This window comes from Pezoporus flaviventris, unplaced genomic scaffold (genome assembly GCF_033815535.1).
Source record: "Pezoporus flaviventris isolate CSIRO_AGI_PZ_B2104156 unplaced genomic scaffold, CSIRO_AGI_Pfla_v1 ptg000036l, whole genome shotgun sequence".
Lineage (NCBI taxonomy): Eukaryota > Metazoa > Chordata > Aves > Psittaciformes > Psittacidae > Pezoporus > Pezoporus flaviventris.
The window spans coordinates 42,354,766-42,375,911 of record NW_026892584.1 but is presented as its reverse complement, the minus strand read 5'-3'; the positions used below and the strand labels follow the sequence as shown (position 1 = coordinate 42,375,911).

General features: G+C 38.9%; 1 protein-coding gene across 5 annotated transcripts; it reads right to left on the bottom strand.

Moving 5' to 3' along the window:
* Positions 1-2,490: 2,490 nt before the first annotated feature.
* Positions 2,491-20,026, bottom strand: LOC133274643 (inverted formin-2-like). 5 transcript variants are annotated; one of them, XM_061464144.1, is made up of 13 exons: positions 19,857-20,026; positions 19,070-19,574; positions 18,105-18,247; positions 17,501-17,562; positions 15,918-16,020; positions 15,189-15,274; positions 14,077-14,177; positions 12,759-12,829; positions 12,546-12,653; positions 11,885-11,955; positions 10,493-10,613; positions 9,585-9,752; positions 2,491-5,101 (listed from the first exon to the last, which is right to left on the bottom strand). In XM_061464144.1, the coding sequence occupies exons 1-13, from the start codon at positions 19,887-19,889 to the stop codon at positions 4,985-4,987; spliced, it is 1,689 nt and encodes a 562-aa protein (XP_061320128.1). In that variant the 5' UTR covers positions 19,890-20,026; the 3' UTR covers positions 2,491-4,984. The 5 variants fall into 5 exon arrangements, with proteins under 5 accessions (XP_061320128.1, XP_061320130.1, XP_061320129.1 ...); XM_061464146.1 differs by having other exon boundaries at positions 9,585-9,731; XM_061464145.1 differs by having other exon boundaries at positions 9,588-9,752; positions 19,857-20,025.
* Positions 20,027-21,146: the final 1,120 nt, after the last annotated feature.

The window sequence follows — 21,146 nt, the reverse complement described above, 5'->3', positions numbered from 1 at the left end:
TTGAGAAGAGATAACACAAAAATGATTCAATGTTAACTGCTTTGAGTTAGACCAGCTTTACTAACTGAATAACTCTCAGTGCTGTAGGTCTTTTCTGAAGACTTTAGCCCAAACCCTCAGAAAGTGTTTATCACCTGTTTAGGTGCTAGGTCTAACACTAAAGCAACACTTAAAAAGCAGTTCAGCTGCCACCAAATTCTGTAATCACGTGTCTGTGAGTGGGCACATTTATTCCACTGTTTGTTGTGTCAAGCTATGAGAGGGGTATCACATCAGGTACTTTGCTACCAAGTCCCTCATGAATAGGGAATATATAAACCAGAGCTAATGTCCCACAACATGGTGTTTGGACTGTCACTAAAGGAACATTTTAATGAAATGAGTTCAATTTGAATCACCTCTCCAGACAGCATAATGAGTGAGAGATTCTGCAGTGAGATGTATGTTTTGAAAGATTAAGGGAGCAATGCAATACGGTTATGCTCCATTTGCCTACGAGAGCATGTCCCGAAGTCTGCCAGACTCCCAGGAAAAGAACTTCATGAAACTCATTGACTCCAGGGCACAGGGTCAATCTTTTTTATAAGAAAATCTTTGCAGTTTCCAGTTCATGTGGAATTAACTTAACTGCTTAACAGTTTCATATTGCCAGATGCAATTAAGAAGCTTTTTCTCAATTATTCACCATCTTCTTTGGGCGATTAAAAGCCATATAGTCTGTCCTTTCAGTTGCAATTAAAAATAAATAAAAACCCCACAACAGTTTTCACTATCAGCACAAGAGAAGCAGTTGCTTGGGATCTTATTTGCTAGAATGTGATTTAAAAACACAACTAATAAGCCTCACAGATTTGTTTATGTCTGTTTACTAAAATGAACATACGCAAAAATGAAATACATCCTGGATTACAAATACATACAAGAGTACAATGCACTAAGTAAGCTCTGCATTGAAAGCTGTACTTGTCATTAATACACAGTTTTTAAACCATTATTACATGCTTTAAAAAAGCAAAGCCAACCAACACAACAGTAACCCAGTAAGCAGTAGGCTTTTAGCAGCAGCTCTTGAAGAGTAGATGGTTTTACTATTGCAAGACCAATTTATGCTGATGACATTTTATCATCTATCAGTTTGTTACTCACAGCCGAATGAGTAAGTCCTGTGTAAGTACAGACATTAAGAATTTTGCCAGAGAAAAACTCTCTTGAATTTGGCCCTGAATATATCAACATAAGAAATTGGTCTGTGGTCTTTGCAGTTGGATTCTGTATGGAGTGCTGGTAGTTATGCTGTGGGACTCCCGTTCTTCAAAATTTACTTGCTTTGGATCTTTTAATAGCATTTTGTTTCCGCTGCAGTTACAATATCAAAGTGACATAATACATAAATTCTCACCAAGTATTTAAGTGCACACTTCTGTGGTTTTTTTTCTAAGTGTTTTTATTCTGTCACTTACTCTGGTCATTAGCTGTGTCTTCAAATTTCCATTAAAAGCAGCTCATTTTTCACTTGATTAGCTAAGGAAACCTCTGTATGTTATTTATTTTGAAATAACACATATATAAATATATTAGATGTTATTTTTTATTTGAAATAAGATCTAGAATTGGTCTTTGTAAGTATCTGATATAATTCTCCTGAAGAATTTAAATGCGCAGTAACCGAAGCTGCTGCAACAGAAACTGGAGAAAGTAAATCAGGATAGTTGTTTAATCCATTATCAGGCATGGAAAAAAATCTCAATGCAAATATATATGTAAACATGTTCAGAGAAGTTGAAAAAACCCTAGATGTCTGGGCCCCTAGAAACAGCAGGAGCTTTATTATTTTGGAAATCCTATCTTAAATTCACAGAAAAGTGGTTTTTAATACATGTAATCAACTAGGATATTGCTCTGTTCTCTTTATCATGCCTGTGGGAAAATGGGGGAAGTTAGAGACTGCCTCCCCCCAGCCCCCTGAAGTTTTAACACTAAGGAAATCTTAGAGTAAAATGCAGCTGCTACTTCTAGGATGGGATGCATGGAATCTACCCTGTGATAGTTCCCCAGGCAACCCTGCAACCTTGGCATATGCTAAGAGAAACTGAACAGAGGGTAGGGTGGAGTGGAGTGGAACCACCACAGCCAGGCTCTGTTATACTCCCTGTAGGAGCGAGAACTTGAAGGTACAATGTGCCGATAGCAGCATAGCAGCTGCCAAGCAAGGAAAATATATTTGCATTTTTAAAAGCAAAGCTACAGAATTTTACACCATTCTGTAGCAAAATATGCATGACTAGAGTCACTCAAGCGCCATAGGCTTATAGTTAAAAAATTGAAACCTGTGCTACTATGGAAAGGCCTGGACAGCTATAAGGGCCTCCTACAAGGTCAGGATAAACAACACTGGCGAACAAAGAACTGATAGCAGGAGAGGAGGCTTTGCCCCTCTATAGGCAGATTAAGAAACAGAGCTAACAAATCTCTAATCAGGAAGGACTGGAAGTACACAGACATCGTCGACATATGGCTTCACACATCAGCAAAGCATGACTAGGGTGTCCTTTCAATGAAAATGATGTAACATTATGTAAATTAACTGACCAATCAAAAAATGTGGGAGGTTCATGGGGAGTTGTTAGTAACCTGAATCAAATTGTATAAATGTGTGAAATTAGGAAAGGAGGGATGACTCTGTTGTAACTTCTGGGATCAGCTGATGCGCTGAACCTGTCTTCTCCCCCATAGGGATGCCTCTTGAGTAAGAACTGTATCTTATGCGTGCTAAATGACTAACTCACGCTACCTGTTATTAGCGATTATAGTCTGGTTGTGTGTCACTTCAAGCCTGTTTTTGCAGACCTCATCACTGGCAATATCTGAACATTACCCTGTCACAAACTTCTATTTTGTGTAGTAAAAGACTTCAGCTGAAGTCTGTTCTGTGCAAGTCTCCAGAGACTTGAATAATTGAAATAAGGGGTTTGAAAAGACATTGTTGGTGCAGGTTCCTGAACAGGTTAGATGAATCACCCTCCAGGCTGTCCAATAGGTTCCCTATAATGGAATGCAGATGGGCTGGTCAGACACAAGAATCTCATCTTTCTTGGGAAACTGCAGGCTGCTCAAATATAAAGGGTCTGACGAAACCTCCCTTGTAATGTGACAGTGTTGGAGGGACAAATTTGGACAAGAAGGTGCAAGCACTACACAATCTTTAGGCATAAATCAAGTCTGAGACCAGGATTGGATCCAGCTGAACCCAGCCCCTCTAATATCAGCTGGAAAGCAAGGGCATGCTTTCTAAACCTCATGACTCAATGGAGGGGTCTCCCTAACACCTGTTGTCTACTGGCCAAAGGCGACCACCCATTCTGTGACAATGCCATACATTTGAATTACATACATTTTGGTAACAACTTCTGACTCAGCTTGGTTCTCAGCAGTCTTTCAGGAGTAGCTGCAAGCCCTGCCTTGTGATCTGTGAATAATATATCAGCAATGGGTACTACTGTCTTCACCTCTTTTGTCTGTCCTTGCCAATTTACTGTCTTTTCATTCCCCCCTCAGAAAATTAATACAAAAGATAATTAACTTGCCAACTATTTGATAAATAAAAAGAAAAAAAAAGGTTTACATAAACTGAAGAATGTTAAGATGTGCTCCAACATCTTGCCATGCCAGATGTAATACACTGTAATTTATGTCACCACATCCTGATGGAGATTAAAATAGATTTTAAAAATGTCTTACTCTCATTGTCACCAGTGCTACACATATCTTTCTAAAATAAGTACAGAAAAATAATTCAGTCTAAATGCTCTCTCAAGTTTATGTTTATGTGCCAAGAATTAAATCCACCTTCTCACAAAGACCAAAAATAATGACAATTCCCTCTAAATTTCATGTTGGAAGTGCAGGAGGTTCTTCTGGTCAGGTGCTTCTTCTCTTCGCAGGGTTGAAGCACATCTTCAATATTTACAGCTCTTGAATGTCACTTTATAATTTTATTTTACCATATACTAAATTACTTTTCTGTATTTACAGCAAAAAGGTTTATTGTTCTAATCTGCAGCCTTACATTAAGCATGTTATGATTACAAAGTACATAAAATATATTTGCAGTGCAGCATATTGTTAAGACAATATTGAAAACTTTGTTTTGGTCAGTTTTCAATGAAGTTTATGCATTTTTAAAATTTATTCCTGTATAATATTCCTTATTATAAAAAGGAGTAACTGTGAAAGAGGAGCTAAAAGAAGATGTCTGATACAAGGGAAATTATAGCCTTCCAGAGGGTGAGCATCTGGTGTAATATCTACTTGAACTCCAATCAGATTTATTAATGCCATTTTTGCAGTGATTCGCTGAAGAATCAAGAATCATAACCAAATGCTATTGGCAGAAATTGTCAAGGAAAGTGGACGACAAGTATTTTCCAAAATAGAATTTTAAAACATACACATGCCAATGGTAGCACTAGAAATGCTTTACACCCAGGTAGGCCCAGCCCAACAAAAGCTTTCCGGTATTTATGTCAATCAGCTGTGTTTCAGCAAAGCAGTCACCCTTTTAGAGCACACTCATAACCACTTTAAGGAATCAGACATCTAATCAGAAAAAGGCAAATGTTGTGGTAACAGTAGCATGTAACATGACTTGCCTACCACAGTGACACAGCGCAGCTTGAAGTTCAAGTATATGCAACTTTCTACACCCTAAAAAGTCTTCCAACAGCTATTCATTGCTATAGCAGGGTATCACCTACCTCCAAGCAAAATAGTAGTAACTTGCTCATTGGAAGTGATGTTTTTTTCTAACATCTCTCTCATGATTTCTTCCAAGAATTCACGTGCACTTGAGAATTTATGTCTTACTATACTATCTGCATGGCAAGCGCATCACCCATGGCTAAATCACTGTCATTGTATTAGATCAACTACAGCTAAACAGATAATTTCCTCCTAGTTAACAAAAGACTGGCTGATAAAATCAGAATTATTTTTTGTTAAATGTACTTCCATACTCTCTCTTTGGCCTCTTTGCATCCTCTTCTTTAAGCTGTTTTTTCCTTTTCTCAGACTTTGCAGCTTGTCCCTTTCTTTCTTGATTTTCCTGCATTCAGACAGAAGGACAAAAAAAAAAAAAAGAGAGTTACTGAAAGAAAAGCTGGTAAAGAAACTCTCAATTTGCAATGAATAGCTATTCTGAATATGTCCTATGCACATTGAAAGCTTTCAGCTGCTGGGGTTCGAGGGTAAATAGCAGACCAGCTTCCCGGTCAATCCCTTGGGCATTCTCCATGTGATGATGTTACAAGCAAACAATTTCATTAGCTTTAACTGAAACATTCAACTATGGACTGAAATGCATTCTTCTTAATTAGTCCATTTGTCCACAAAACAGAACATTATCTTAACTTAATTAGCATGCTAGAAATTTATTCCATAGCAACCTTGATTTTATATTGTTTGCATTCAGGGATTTCTACCAGAAATTTCAGGAACTCTTCAACTTGCCTTAAACAGCAATTCACAGTTTCTTTTCAGGCACCCATTAAATTTGCCAGCTGTATTGCTTCACTAGTGTTCAGTGGCAGACTCAAGGCTGGATGTCTGTTGGTACCAGTCAAACAACTGCCAAGATGGCGTAAATCCTGTTGGGATTTATTCAGACAGGCAGGACTCTGATTTCCACAGAGCTGCTGGTACCAAGATGATATGATTAACAGAGGAAGAGAAAGCAATTGAATGATTACTCCTAATAAAGGAAGACCTTGGCTCAGTGGAAGAGTATTTCTGGGTTTTGGTAAGTATCACAATTGAGAGTAGTTCTGAACAACTGGGATAACTGCAGCAGAACATCCAGATAGCAAAAGCCATTTTCTTAAAAGCTTATGCAGTCCTTGTTGCAGAGCTGCAGTCATCAACAGAACAATGCCACCACCACGTCGAAGCTTGACTGCTTTTGTCTGCTATCAGCCAATAGCTTATCTACGTATTGTTGGTAGATTAGTAGTTATTTGTCCTGCTGTCCTAGAGATGTGTGATGCTAAGAGAAGGGTGCTGCTGTACCACATTACAAAATTTAATAATGCCCAGGAAGATGTTGATGATTTGATGCAGATAGGATTCTTGATGAGACATGTATGGTCTTCTCTGGGGGAGGGGGGGGAGTTTGGCATCAGGAAAGACATTTTCCCATTATAGTGATAGATTTGGTTGATTGCTGTGGGTCATCTGCCACTGTTTCCATAAGATGGGCTGAAGAAGTCCCAGGAAGCATGCACAAGTTTCTTAGAGACCTTATAGAAAATAAAATCCTAGAATTCTTTGGTCCAAAGAGATTTCCAGACAAATAAGGAAAATTTATGAACCTTAATAGAGTTAGTCTTTCTGAAATATAGAAGCATTATGGGCTCAAGGTTATGGTGCACCTTCACTGGATGCCTAAAAGAGGAGAGAAAAAATCATGTACTTTTGACAAAGAAGACCACATATTTGCTCCGAATGGAGGGTGCTTCTGAAAGAAAGAGGTGCAGGTGGTGCTGTCTTATGGGGAGGTTAAAAGCTTTTCATCACTGCATGCCTCCTATGTGCTTGCCTGATAAATTCCTAGCATAATATCTTTGAGATATTATGGCTGTTTAGAAACTTGCAGATCTGTGGGCCCTGGGAGAATATCTCTATGTAACATGCCACAAGGAATAAAGAAGGTGAATTCAGGGGTACATTACTTGAGCAGCACACACACAGTACTGAAAACAAACCGAAATACATTAAGAATAAATTCATGGATTGAGCAAGCCTGAACAGAATTGTTCAGAGAATTTTTTTTTTAAATATACAGAACGATTTGACACAAATACACTTTCAACAGAGTTTCTTCACCATAAGAAAGCTCAACAAGGTAGCTTGGTAACAAGGCAGAGGAATGAGTATTCACAATCACTTCTCCATCTCCTAGATTACTGAAGGCAGCTTTATGGATGAGACTGAATGAAAGACGGTATCACTTTGGATTTGCACTTTGTGGGATGTTAGATATTTGCCTGATCTTTGAATTAAAAGATGCTCCACAACAACTGTTTATCCCCACACTAACTAAAAGCACATCCTGTTCTGACACCATGTGCACCCTACTGAGGAGCACCTGCTCTGGCTTGATAATCCGAGGGGAGAACTCAAAGGAACTATCCCTGCACAGAGCTGTCTATATAACCTCTGTCAACTGAGTACTTCCTAAAGCATATTCTGTTTAACATTTTTCTCCTTTGTCTGAGATTAGACAGCCTCTTTTTTGGGAACTCCCCTCTTTGAACAGCTGCAACTACTAAGGGAAATCAAACGTTTCTCCCAATCTCCTATAATCACACAGTGTTTCTTTTCTGCACAATTTTACAACTCGGTTCTCAGTATATCTCCAATTATGTTTTTTTAACCTTGAGCTGGGAAGCTACTTTCTCCTTGTCTCCTTCCTCCTGCCATCTGCTCCTTTTATTTTTTAAGAGTTGGTGAAACAATCATCAGTCCCAGGTGACAAACCAGCTCCTTTTTGGTTTTGGGGGTAACTTGAGTGACTTTGAAAAGCCCTCCCCCCTCTTCCCTCACTTCAAGTAGATTAAGAGAAAGAGGGCAGGTTCTTACGATAGTAATTTCATTTGTGTAGCTCATTTTTTGTTACCTAAAAAATGAGACACCAGAAAGAACTCTCAGGGAATGGAAAAAGGTTTTGTTTAAACAAGGATACAAACCCGAAATCTTTCTATTTAAGGCTAGGAGATATGAAGTATCAGTCTATATCATAGTTGTTTCCCTTCTTATGTGGTGTGAGAATGGAAAGACAGCACTAGCTACTTTGGTAGTGCTAAGAGATCTGCTTTACACAGAAGATATCTCAAAATATAGGTTACACCTCAGCCTTAAAACTTACATCAAATGGCACTGTAAAGAGATGCACATGGCTGATTCTAGTGTAAAAATGAAAACTGCAAAACAAAAATATGCTTTAAAAACTAAGACCTTCAAGTTTCCAGCATGTTGTCATTTCAAGCACAGAGAGTATCTTTACTACAGTAATAAGAGAAAGCAAGGCAAGAAGGGAGAGGAGATTACATTACAGGTCTGCAATAGCAGTAATAAAGATGCATACCATGGGACTAACAGCTGTGGTACCTCTGAGGTGAGGTGCTGCTGAGAAATGAAACCAAAAATAGGATGAAAATGAGTTTATAAGTTGAGTAGATAAAAAGAAGCTTCTTTCTAGTTGCTCCAACCCAATTGTGAACAAGCAGCACCCAAACAAGTAGTTTGAATCTTCTGAAGCAGTACTAGAACAGTACATAACTTTTATTGGTACTGCTTCTTAGAAGAACTGCAGTTGTTACATTTACCCTTCACAGCAATTTCCCAGTATATGTCTCCACATATGCTGAGCCATTATGTTCTTAACTCTTAATTCTATCATTCCTGCCTACAGCTTTAGGAACTATAAGGATCAAGTGTATTGACAGAAGATCTGTGGTTCATAGGGTTTATTTTCCACACCGTCTGCGGTGCTATAGCATCTCTTTGGAGCCTGGACAGCTGTATTGCTTGCAAAATTGAAGCCCAGTTCCTCACAGGACAACCAGGTAGTGGGAACATTCAGGATATATTTTTCATCTTTCATCTTCCACCACTTCCCCAGAAGCTCCTTTGTTTTCATCTGAAACTATGATGTATGCAATAGCACTCCTTCAACCTCTCTTGCCTTGACATTGCCCAGCATAGATGTCTGTATTCTTGTAATATTTCTTGTAATGTGGATGATTTTCTCTATAAAAGGCAAATCCAGTCTGGGGCTCTCCTGGATTCAGCAAAGGAGTGGGTGATTGTTGCTGTTAAAATACGTAAATCTGAAGCCACTCTCACCTGGCTTAAGGGGTGATAAAAAGGGATGTTAAGAAAACCCTAAAGGAAATATGTTAGTTCAGGAGTGAAGTAGAGAGTAGGGGCTGTGAAACTGTGAAGGCCTCTAGCGAACCAGCTGGAAGGTGCTCTACACAACATTTGTGGTAGAGTTCCTATTTTCTTACTCCTTATTGCAAGCCTTATAAATTGATAAAGTGCCAAATATAATCTCTTGTGAGATACCTTGTTTTGAATGGGACACAAAACGTACTGTTTTGAGCTAACTAGTACAATAAAACACCTAGATGTAAATCTATCTTCCAATTAGATTTGTCTATTGGAAAAATCATCTTTTGCCTATTGGCAAAGCATATAAAGCATGTCAGGCTGTTCATTTTTTCCACACACCACTAAGCTTCTATTGCATTGAGGCCTGATTAATAATTTTGCAATGGAATGGCAACTTGGAGGTTTCCTAGTTCTCCAGAAAAGAAAGAAAAAAAAAAAAATAAGAAAAATCAATCACATTTTATATTTGCCCATGTGCTTATTTCTTGCTTCATGTTACAAGCAGATAAAGAATTACACTCATTTACTTCTGCAGCCGGGGTTTAGCCCAGCATGGAGTAGAAATAAAAAAGAAATTCTTGCTTGCTTAAAAAACACGAAAGTTCTCAACCTATTTCTAAATGGTCACAAAAGGAAACCACCTGTAAGGCCTTGAGGAAGAGCTCTCTGAAGGTTTTCATTGTCCTAAAAACATCTTCTAAAGACAATTTTGTTCGGTCTTCACAAAGATAATCAGCAAGTTCTTCTTTTTTCCTTTCAATGCTGGCAAATTCCTTCTGCAGGTCCTTTGAAGCATCGAGACTGTCCTGAGACACAGTTTACAACAAAGTTTATGTACATATAGCAAGTAACATATTCTGAGCTGCCCAGAAGACTCAAACCTGTTAGAGCAGTTAGTTTAAAAAAACCTGACTATTAAGAACAGTTCACAATATGTGATAGTTTCTTCTTCATTGAACCATCTGCTTTACCCACTTCCATTTGTCCCAAAGCAGCTTATTGCATGTTGCCACTTTCATCACAGCACCGTGTGGTAATTGGCACAACCTGGGATGACTGATCAAGGCAGATATAGCACTAGGGTTTCTGCCTTTTAGCTTTACTTAAGTGACCCTGTTTTGAGAACATGAAAAGCTGGAATGTTTGGAAATATGTGCAAAGGAGGAAAAAAAAAACAAAAACAAAAAAAGCATATTGCAAATCTGTTCACTTTTTTCCCCAAAGAGCATCGAGACAAAATATATTTCCATACTGCACTGTCTGCATTTATAGTTGCATCCTACATTTCATTTTTAGGGCCTTCCTTCCTTCTGCCCACACACAAAGCTGACTAGTCCTCAGCTGTTTCCTCATCACAATACCACATTACAGAAGTGGTAATGGGATATGGGATGCTCCTTCCAACAGGGTGCAGGGGGAGTGTAGCTATGACCTCTTTCCCATAGAGCTCTATGTCCAAATGCAACCTGAATTACAGTGGGTTTGAGAAGAGATTTAAAGTGTTTGGGAAGAAGGATGGGAAGTGTGTCACACCCACATTACCTACCTGAATAGATTTTGCATGCTGCATTTTTACATCATCTGTCGACAAAAATAAGCGCTTCTCTATTTCCAACAGTTTCTTCAAATTGGCACCTGCCTCCGCCCGCATAGCATCGAAGTGGATTCTGAAAGGTCCACAAAAAGGACAGTACACTGAAGGGGTGAGTCTTTTGTTTTCATTAAGTTAAAAGATTATTGCAAACAGTAACATCTCTGCAAATGAATGTAGAGTTAATCATCCAACCCAGACCCTGCTTTTGCAGTAGATCTCTAGATAAGTCCTTTTGGGTGTCCTCAAACCCTTATTTAAGAAAGAATCTGTGCTATGTCTTTGTGCCAGATAAAAAAATACTGAATCGGCAAAACTTGTGTTTCTCAGTGCCTCCAGGTGTGAGCAGCATTAGAAGAGTCCCTTGCAGGGTTTGCATTGTAAACAGCTCTCCACAGGTCAGCTCTGTAAGTTTGACTAAAGTAGAAGGCAATTATTTAAAACCCAGCACATTTCTGTCACTGACCATCAAGATTTAGTTTCAGGTAACAAAAGTATTTCTATTATGACACAACCCCAAAATAAATTCATGTTTCAAAACAACATCCAACTTAAATTCTGCACAGATAACTCAGGAAAGCCATAATATCTTCTGTTGCGCTACTAAATAAAAATACATTAAAAAAAAAACAAAACCAAACCAGCTACTTAACAAATGCTATTTCATTTCCAGGTTTAAAAGTTATCCCTGCTTCTAGATACAAGAAAATCTCGCACATTGCAAGGTTCCTATGAATCCATAGCAGGATTTAAAAATGTTATTTCTGATGCTATAAATGTGGATTCTGATTAGTGTAATTTAACATATCTCTCTGTGATTCTTCTGAGCTCAACAGAAGGAGTTGGCACTAGACTCATGAGGCTTTCAGGCACACAGGGGAAAGTCTGCAGAAACAGACTTTATTCTTTTTACCCAGATACATTAAAAACTTTTGTTAGAAACTTGCTCTAGAAACTCAGGGACTCCTGAGGACCCCCATTTGCTAGTAAATCACCCCAGTCGTTCCCTTCTTACACCAGCTCTGCACGTGTACCTCCTGATGGGCTTGCACATGAATACGACTAAGAATTTCAGGGAAACTGCATGTTTTTATTGCATTATTGAAAATGAGGGAGTTCACCATTTGTGAAGTTTTAGTAATGGATCATCCAAAATAAAAATCCACATGAAAAGTCTTAACCAGATTAATTACAAATCTCAGCGTTATTTGGTGTTAGAAGGGAACCTCTCCCACAGGAGAGAAGTCCTGTGACCTTATTACAGCATCATAAAATGACTCAGCTCCTTGTTAGCTTTAACGAGGTTAGTAATTTATACATGACAAAAACCAAACAATAATGTCCTACCCTGCTGCCTTGGAAACAAAGTCAAGATCTTTGGGAAGCTGCAGCAGATCTCTGTGGTTCTTTTCTATCTCCTAAAATTGAAGTGAAAAATGGTTACCTCGCACAGTCAGTCAAAGAGTATGGAAGTTTTTCAGCTATACAACATCATGATTGAAAAATTAACACTTCAGTTTTCATTCTTATAAGTGTAGGGATAAATTTCATCTCATTCATTCTTTTTCTCAATTTGGCATGCATAGGGAGTTAAAAAGAAAGCAAAAGGTCTTTTAACTGCTCAAGCTTACATCCCATGTGCTGCCACAGTGCACAAGCTGACCCAAGAATTTGTCATCATACCACTAAAATTAATTTCATTTGACAGACGAGTTTGGAAGAAATGTCAACACAAGACAGAAGCTGGAGAAGAAAAGATAGAAAACAGCAAGCAGATATGTTAAGTGAACTTGAGAAAGGAAATTTAATATTAACCCTCTAAACATTAATTTGGATTTGATCCCATCTGCACAGAGAGATGTGGAGAAGTTTTCGGTGTATTTCAGGCACAGAGGCTCACCTCCAGATACCTACAGTAGGGTGCTACTTAGGTCAAAGCCCCTTAGTTTCTGACAGATAAATATTTGAGAATAATGCACACAGGAACAATTTCACAGTTTCGTTATACCTCCAAAATATAGTGAAGCAGAGTAATGTGGCTTTGGTTTGCTTTTGTTTCTGTTAGTCTGAGCAGGGCACTGATTTTAAAGCCTCCAGCATCTCCAGTGTGATGCCCCTAGAAGATACAGAAAAATATTCCTTCCTTCGATTTCCAAGTCTTGCATTTGTATTTTCTGTTAATCTTTAGAAATACAGCAATTAAAGAAATCAGTTTACTTACATAGTTCAGAAAGTTTCCAACTTTAAGAATCAATTGGCAGAAAACTAGCAGTCGGTGACTGGTAAGAAGTGCTGAAAAATAAGAAGAGAGACATTTTCAATATATTAAATTATTTGAAACAGGATTTTCCTTAGGTTTGACAGTGGCAGTAACAAAATTCTTATCCAAGATTACATCAAGCCATCGTTACAGATTTGGAAATGCACCAGTACAGAAATAAATCAGCTGAATGGAAGTAGAATGAGTAAGTTTCTATTGTGATCTCTTCTCTGCAAATGGATGGAAAACTAGTTTTCCCATCGAGTTTGGAGTATAGATGTGTCATCTCTGCAGCTGCTTATGAGGGAGAAGTGCATATGAAAAAGTGTATAAACTTGTGAATGACTATAGCCCTCATTTCCAGCACATACTGGTCTAAGCTAAGAAAAGCAAAGGGCTTTTTGCCTCATTTTCATCCTTAGTGAGAGTGATAACTAGAAGCTGTGCATTTTAGAAGGAGAAACTGGGTCAAGAATAAAGCTTTTGGGAGAAATAGAACAGAAACCCTGATCCATGCAACAGGATGGACGGAGAACAAAGATGAACAGTTGGGACTGCAGTGTGCTATTGATTGCAGTGCAGTAAAGAGAAACTATAGCACTGACACCAGACAGCCAGGTATAGCCAATTTTGTGCTCAAACATAAACAAGTTTTGAAGTTTAAATGTTCAGTAGCAGGTCACTGACTCTCAAATTACTGAACTGAAGCAAGAATCCAAGAGCAACTTCAAGAAAGATGACTTAAAACTAGGACCAAAGCTAATTTTGAGTGGAGGGGGTTCCTGAAACACTGGTGAACATCACTTGGGGCATCCATTTTGGAAGGCAGACCAGATTCTGGTATGTCACTGAGGCCTGCTACACTACAGAGCTAAGCTGGACTGTGACCAGTGTGCACTAGAGGAAAAACTGGAACCAATTTATTGTTACAGACAAAAATCTCCACTGCACATCAAAATTTGACCTATATTCAAACAGAATCTGGCATGGACAGAAAGGAAGTTTCCTTCCTCTCTGCAGAACCACTGATAGGAGAGAGGTGTGTGTTACTCATGTTGACAGAAGGTCCACTCCAGAGCAGGACAGCACAACTGCAATTCTGCAAAATGAATCCTAGAAGAAGGAATCTGTAGAATAACTTTTACATTCATGACATATTCAGCAATTAAATAGAGTATTTTTATTGGATTGTAGCATATGCTACCACTGATGCTATTCAAGTAAAAGAGAGGCTTCCTACGACTGTGCCTGGGCATAGGCACAGCACTGATGCACTTACTTTCACAGGCTGTCCTGATGGCTTGTGCTTTTGGCCACAGACACTCCAGCTGAATTTTTGTTTCCTCACAAATCAGCATACATTCAATCCGCAAATGATAGCTAAAAGAGAAAAAAACCCTAACGAAACAACCCCACAAAAACAAACCTCACATGCCAGATTAATTGACTTGTGTTCAGCCCATTTTTAGGCAAAGCTCAGTACCAGCATTATGTTCTCCTTAATGCTCTGACACAAGAACTGGATTATAAATAAATCAAACACATACTTCCAAAGATGTCCTAGAAACAATTGTCTCCTCTTTCAGAAAGCAATGTTGCACTGACATCTGGCAGTGACTTCCTTGCATAAGGAAGCCATATTTTTTTCCCAGTTCCTAGGCAGCACTAACCAGGATTTTTGATCCTCCTTTTAACTTCCCAAACAGAAATTTAAAATATTTTTGCAGTGATGTCCTTTAACGGTATTTATGCCTCACCATGGATTAAAGCTGTGGAAGAGCCATGAAAACATTTTCTAAAGTACTTTTAAAGGTAGATATAAGTTTTAGACAATTAAAAGCCCCATTTTCACCGTGAAATTTTTGAAAAAGCATCTCTGGTTGTGGCATGGCAACCGATTGGATTTATGGAGGGCTATTGCTATGAATTACAACGTATCAACATGTTTTTATGAACAGCATAAAGATTTCTCTGTGTATACCTCATCTGACTGGGTGAAAGCACAGGCACTGCAGTGATTCACTCATGGGTTTGTGGGCTGTCTTTGGCAGACTGGAATCTCTAAACCAGTGGTGCAGTGAATCAGCAGGCTTGTGGTAGGATTCAGTCTGCAACTTGCTGCCATACAGATAGTTACTGTACACCAGTCAAGAGTTTCCTCATATCAAGGTTAAATTAACTGTAGTTTGCCAAAGGTGTCTGAAAGCCTCTTCAGCCTTTGGGAAGAAAAAGTTTCTCAAACCAGCTCTAGAAATAGCAGTCAGATGATTTATCCTGAAGACTGAATATCTGGAACATCTTTCTAGCACAGGAAACAGAGGTCTTAATTCTTACAGACAAACCTTACAAGAACCACACTCATAGATTGAAGACAAGGAAAATTTTGCTTACCTAGGAACTTCCAAGAGATGGAGATAAAACTGATCAGCATTTGCTAATTCTGTTCTTTCTTCTTTGAAAGACTTCAGGCTATTTATCTAACAGGGAATGAAACAGTAAAATAAGCACACAAATATTTCTGGTGCCTATTGCTTCATACAAGCATGAAGCTGGGTTTTCTGAACTTCTTGTGTGCACAGACAATAGCAGTAAGGCAGTTATACAATAAATCTCATATATGAACTGGTTTGTAAGGGCAAGCACATAGGTTTTGTTTTGACTGGAAGGTCACCTGCATTTGTACAGCATCTTGTAGGATGAATCCCTGATCCGTAGGCAGGGATTCAGCAAGTTGCAGTGCACAGAAGTCCAGCAACCCTTTGAGAAAGATAGGTACTTTCCCTTTATCCTCACTGAAACCTGCTCTGGAAGGCTTTTTATTCACCTAAGTCCGCAAATGTTAACGTACTTCATCCATCTAATTAAAACAATGTGAATAAAGAACAGCACTTGATCTACAGCAGTGTTGAGTCTCCCAACAGGCTGTTGCCTAACCCCTGTGTGAAGAGACCAGTCTGTTGCTGGGGAAGACTTCCCACCACTCTACCTTAGAAAATCATTGACTGAGATGGTGCAGGGGTTGTGGATTCCAGTTGTAGCTTCTTGCTTTTGTAGTGATAGTGTTTTAAGCTGAGCACAAAACACACTGAACTCCATCAGAATAACACACTTAATAGATACCTCATGGTCTTCAGGCAGCAGTTTAAGTAGCTGCTTCAGTATCTCAGTGTCCAACTTAGAACTGTCCCCTTTCTGAATCATGGCAGCAATCTCTTCATTGGAGCTGTATGAAAGAGAAGTGCTATAGAGCAATGGTGTAGGGAGGAGTAACATGACAAACAGAAAAGATCCAAATCTCTCAGCTAGCACTTCAGGAGTAAATGAAGTAATTTTTATTATACCTGCCTCACATTACATTTTGGACTTAGTCCTCAGAAGTACAGTGTAGATATGAAAAAGCAAAGGATTTTTTTAAACCTAAAGTAGTGTTACTTGTAAACTACATGTGCTTTCTGGGCTTTGTTCATCTTTACACAACAAACCCTGAAGGCTCTCCTTTTCCTGCAGGCATCCAGTGTCACTGAGAAAAGATTTACTTTTGAATTTCTCCACTCCTTACAGCAAAGCCAATGCTAAAACCAATGGCTTTCCTCCTGCTTAGAAGTATTTATAAAGATCCCAGAAGGTTTTACTGCAAATCCTTTCCTGAAACTTAGGCAGACAACATGTCTTTGAAATGGGTCCAGACTGCTCTGGTTTGGTCTCTGGAGAGCTTGTTTCCTGGTAGCTACCAGTGCTAACAGAGGCAGCACCCAGTTGCAGAGCAACCTCATCCCTCATGAGTGCAAGCAGGGCTCAATTCTTTGATCCCACAGTCACTAGCTGCCAGGAGAGCTTAACTGCTGCCCAGGGAATCATGCAGAGGGAGGAAATAGCAACTGGATTAGGTTATGCACAGTTTTTCCCCACTGAGACGCAGTTTGCAATGAGAAAATAATAATATAAAAAATAAAAATATTCCTCTGACCGATTCAGATTTATTCTTAGCACAAAGGAGCTTCTAGGCTGAGTTTCTTTTTGAAGCCCTCGCAATACAGGCCATTGCACAAAGAAAAGGGAGAGCGCAGAACATGCTGCAGTAGATTCAGAGAATCTAGGAGTAAAGATATTTTGCCAAAAGCTAGAACAGATTCTTTTATTTTGTTTGTTTGTTTGGTGGTTTATTTTTTTTTCTCTCCCTGTGAGGACTGTGACTTGGTAAATTTCCATTTGTTTAATTATAGAAACCGTTTCCTATTTATAGAAAATCTGCAGATATAGACTATATACCATATTGGATCTGAACCCCTGGAGATGCCTCTTTAAAATCAATTAAATAACTTGAAATTTCCAGTCAGGAATCTTCACTAATGCTTGCTGCCAGCAGTTCATATTTATGTCAATAATAGCAAAGACAAATATGTTTTCACATGATTTTGCTGTTAATTGTGACTATTGTGTCTTTAGGAATTAGTGGTCCATTTTATGTCTAATAACAATTTGAGACGTGGTATTAATTGTCTGGAAAGAGACTGCCAAATCTTATTGGTTTATTGTTTGCATTTGTTTGGGTTTTTTAAAAAATAAAATAGAAATTTGACTCCTTGCTAAAGAAAGATAAAATATAAATGTAAAGTATTTCTGCCAAATTTACCTCATTTAATGTCTCAATAAACAGAGACAACATCAAATAAGTAATTCACATGGAACTCTCCAGATCTTACCACTTAAATTGCTTCAGAAGTATACTCAGAAGGAGGCTCTTTTTTGGAGCTATGAATGTGATCTGTGGGGAGAAGAAAAAAAAGGCAGTGAGCTAGAAATACCCTGATTTTAACAGAAATTTTAGAGCTCTTGTTTGTAGGGCAAGATTAATTCTTCATAATAACATTATCAACACTCTTCCTTCATAAAATCATAGAATGGGTTGGAAAAGACCTTTAAGATGATCAGATCCAACCAATATTACCCAGGACTGCCAAGCTTATCAAACTCAAAGCAATTTGAAACAGTACAGGTCATTAGATCTGTTTTAGAAAGAGGCAAAGGCACAGAGAAGGGAATTGATTTGTCCAGAATATTCCGATTGATAAGAGTTAATATTGAAATTCCCATGTCCTCCTTCTCTCAGATGAAGACCTCTCCCTCAGCAAAGTTACTTCATGTTTAATTCTAAACCTCTCAAATGCTTCTTTTAGATAATCTCAGGAAATGATAAAAATATTTCAAGCTTTCTTATTATGAATTATTGACAGCAATAAAGAGTGAATAAGCTTTTAAATTTCAAGGATTTTGCCTGGTTCTACAAAAAGTGAGCAGTCCAAGTACCTCTTTTATTTTCTTTATTTTTGGCCTCATTTTCTCCATAGGTGCTGTTGGTGGGACAGAGAAAAGTAGCTCCAAGCTTGCATAGTCAGGCTCTACAAGCTCCTTGCTGCTGCTTGGCATCACAGCCCACATGGAGCGGCTTTCTAGAAGAGAGAAACACAATAAAGGACAGTTGCAAGACACTCACCGGTGATGGGCCAGGAGTTCATAGGAAGAACCATGGGGCATGACTGTTCAACAGATCTTTCCACTCAACACAAGAGTATTTTGTAATCTCCAAGACGGACCACAGAGGTAAATGAGTACTTTCAAGGCAGTGTGATTGTGGAACACACAATTTAGAAGATGAATGAAATAGAACGCTAATTAGTCCTGGACAAATGTTAATTATTTAAGAGTGGCAGCTCCCACAGATAGCATCCTAAAGATTTGAAGCCTAATTAAACCTGGAAAACTATTGCTACATTTGATTCACTGAACCAAAGACAGCAGATAAATTTAATGGGCTGCTTCACATTCTCTCTGCTATTGCTGACTGGTTACACATTGCACAGTTGTGGTACCCAAAACAGGGATGTTGCATCCAATTAGGTAAATGTCTCTCTTTGCAAAAGACAGGGACTTCCAAGCCCAACCTTATTACCAGAATCATCAGGAGCCATCTGAGTAACACATGGCACTTCAAAACATGAACTGGTCTGCACCAAGGATCTCGCCTCCTTTTTCTTTAGGAGAGACTGCCACAGTGAAACTGAAGATACTGGGAATGAATCTGAATTTAGATCTCTGCCCAAGAAAACATATTTTGGTTTTGTTTGTTTTTTTTTTACATGCATGTTTATATATTTTATCATAGCAGCAAGTTCTTATTCCCTGATGTCAAGGCCTAGCCCCTCAACAGTATTGTTTTATTTGGATGCGAAGTAAATGAACCAATCAGCCCAGGGATAAAAAGAAGTACGTACGTCTCACCACATCAGAAGGGAGCTTTTGCCAGTGAAATATCTTCATCCTCAATGTTGGCGTCTTCTTAGGGTGAGGCTGCCCCCCATAGCCACAAGTAAGATGGTTGCATTCAGGATTGCTGCATGGCTGGAGAGGTGGGAGTGATGGTGCAGTTATGCCAGGCACAAGAAGTGGTGGAAGAGGCACTTTATTTCCAGGGGGTAAGGGTGGAGGGGCTGGCAGCTGTGGTAGCAGAGCCGACAGAGCAGACTGTACTTGGGAAGATGAGGAAACACCTTGCTGGGAAGGTAACATGTTCCCTGGACATAGCTGCAGCTTCCTGGAAAGGCCAGTTGGAGAAAGGCTCAGGTCTGCACTGGGGTTCTCCTCTTCCAAGTCCATATAAACTTGAATGCATTTGTTTACCTTTTGAACAGATCTTTTAGACACTCTTTTGAGGTGATTTGGGCACTGCATGCTTGATAGCAGGTTCTCTGTGGCTTGCCCCAGTCCCATTTTCCTGCTCTAAAAAAACAAGATGGTGCATGGATTAGCAAAGTTCTTCACAACCAGTAGCTCCCACAGAGAAACTGAAATAACAGTGACCTTCTCATTAAGGTAACAGAGGAAATATTTTTATCTGCTTTGCAAGCGACATATCGTGGTGCTTTCAGCTGCGATAAGTCAGGAGCAAAGCAGTACTGCTGGTTATAAGACTCCTTTCTGAATTCTCGTGATCCTTCTGCTTTCTTGTTGTGACATTTAAAGAAAAGAAGAACAAATGCTATCAGCACAGTAAATTTCTACCTGGTTGCTTTTTTCCCCTTGTTGCTCAGCCATTCAGGGGGATTTTTCTCCTGAATGGGTAAATAGATGCCTCCTATGGAAGTTGCTATAGCACTCTACAGATGGAACTTCTCAAACAGCAAGGCCACACTTGTTCCTGAGAACCCATGTTACTACATCTTATCTTGAATGCAGAAGGGTGGGGATTTTGAGAGAAACTCTCAAACTAGCCTAACAAATAAAACAAGCTACAGCTGAGGAGTATTCAGCCTGAGCTGCTTAGTGGCCACCCAGGGAAAGGATGGGTGAACATTTTAACGAGTAAGATGGTTTTTGCCCTGCAACCAAATCTTCATCTAGGATAAATCTTTACATTTGCACTAAATCTATACAGTTTCTCTCAGAGTCTCTTGCAACAGACTGTGGAAGTCCCCATGTTGTAGGTATGCCCAATTTTACGCATGGAAGTGGACCAACTGAAGTTAGTAAAGCACTTGCTGACTCAGAACTTGGTTTTGTTTGCTTGAGTGAACAAACCTTTCTTTTGCAAACGCTTGCGTTTCTTGTGGATGAGCAGTGTCCTGAGGCACTTCATTTCAGTAGCTAGCAGTTGTCTTCTGATTTCTCTCTTTATCTTCTATAGCAAGGGTCATCAGCAATGGTAGAAACACCACATGTTAAATGGGGAGCAATGAGCAGACCATCAAAACTTCAGAGATGACACAGTGGGTGCAGCCTTTTTGAGACTGTATGTAGACAGGAATGAAGACTCTTGTCATCCTAGCCCTTGCACAAGCCTTTAACGAAACACACATTAGTAGCATCAGCAGCTTTAATGGCATTAACTATATGGAAACTTTCAATTTTATGTTTAGTGTATGATCAGGAAGTAATGTTTATGTTTCCAATGGACTAGATACATGGGGAAAATACTTCCCTAGTTAATAGTTACGAATTACCATTTTCCTCCTGACAAGGTAATTTTAAGTAATGACTTAATGCAGAAAAAACCTTTTTAACGAAGATGCATCTCTAGTCCATCATACAGCTCTAAAGCATCCCCTGTAATCTGAAATAGCTTGATTTTGAAACCTAGAAGTTCATATTCAGCTCTTACAACAGCCTCAGTAAAATTGTGAACCAGTGGATCCAAGGCAGAAGAAATTAAAAAAATCTTTTGATTTGTGTTTTAAATCTTAATTTAGTAAGAAAGACCTACATAAAAAAAAAATAAAATTAAATCTACTAGAAAATAACACTTGATTTACATACAAAGTGGAAAGTTAAAATAGCTGAGCCAAAAGCCTATCA

What these genes read in the sequence shown, in the direction of transcription:
- LOC133274643 (XM_061464144.1), bottom strand. Translation starts at nt 19,889, where the DNA reads ATGGCTGAGCAACAAGGGGAAAAAAGCAACCAG. An exon ending in CCCTTCTGATGTGGTGAGAC is followed by an intron (nt 18,248 to 19,069) that starts GTACGTACTTCT and finishes TCTCTCTTCTAG; the next exon opens with AAAGCCGCTCCATGTGGGCT. An exon ending in CTTCTGAAGCAATTTAAGTG is followed by an intron (nt 16,021 to 17,500) that starts GTAAGATCTGGA and finishes TCTTTCATACAG; the next exon opens with CTCCAATGAAGAGATTGCTG.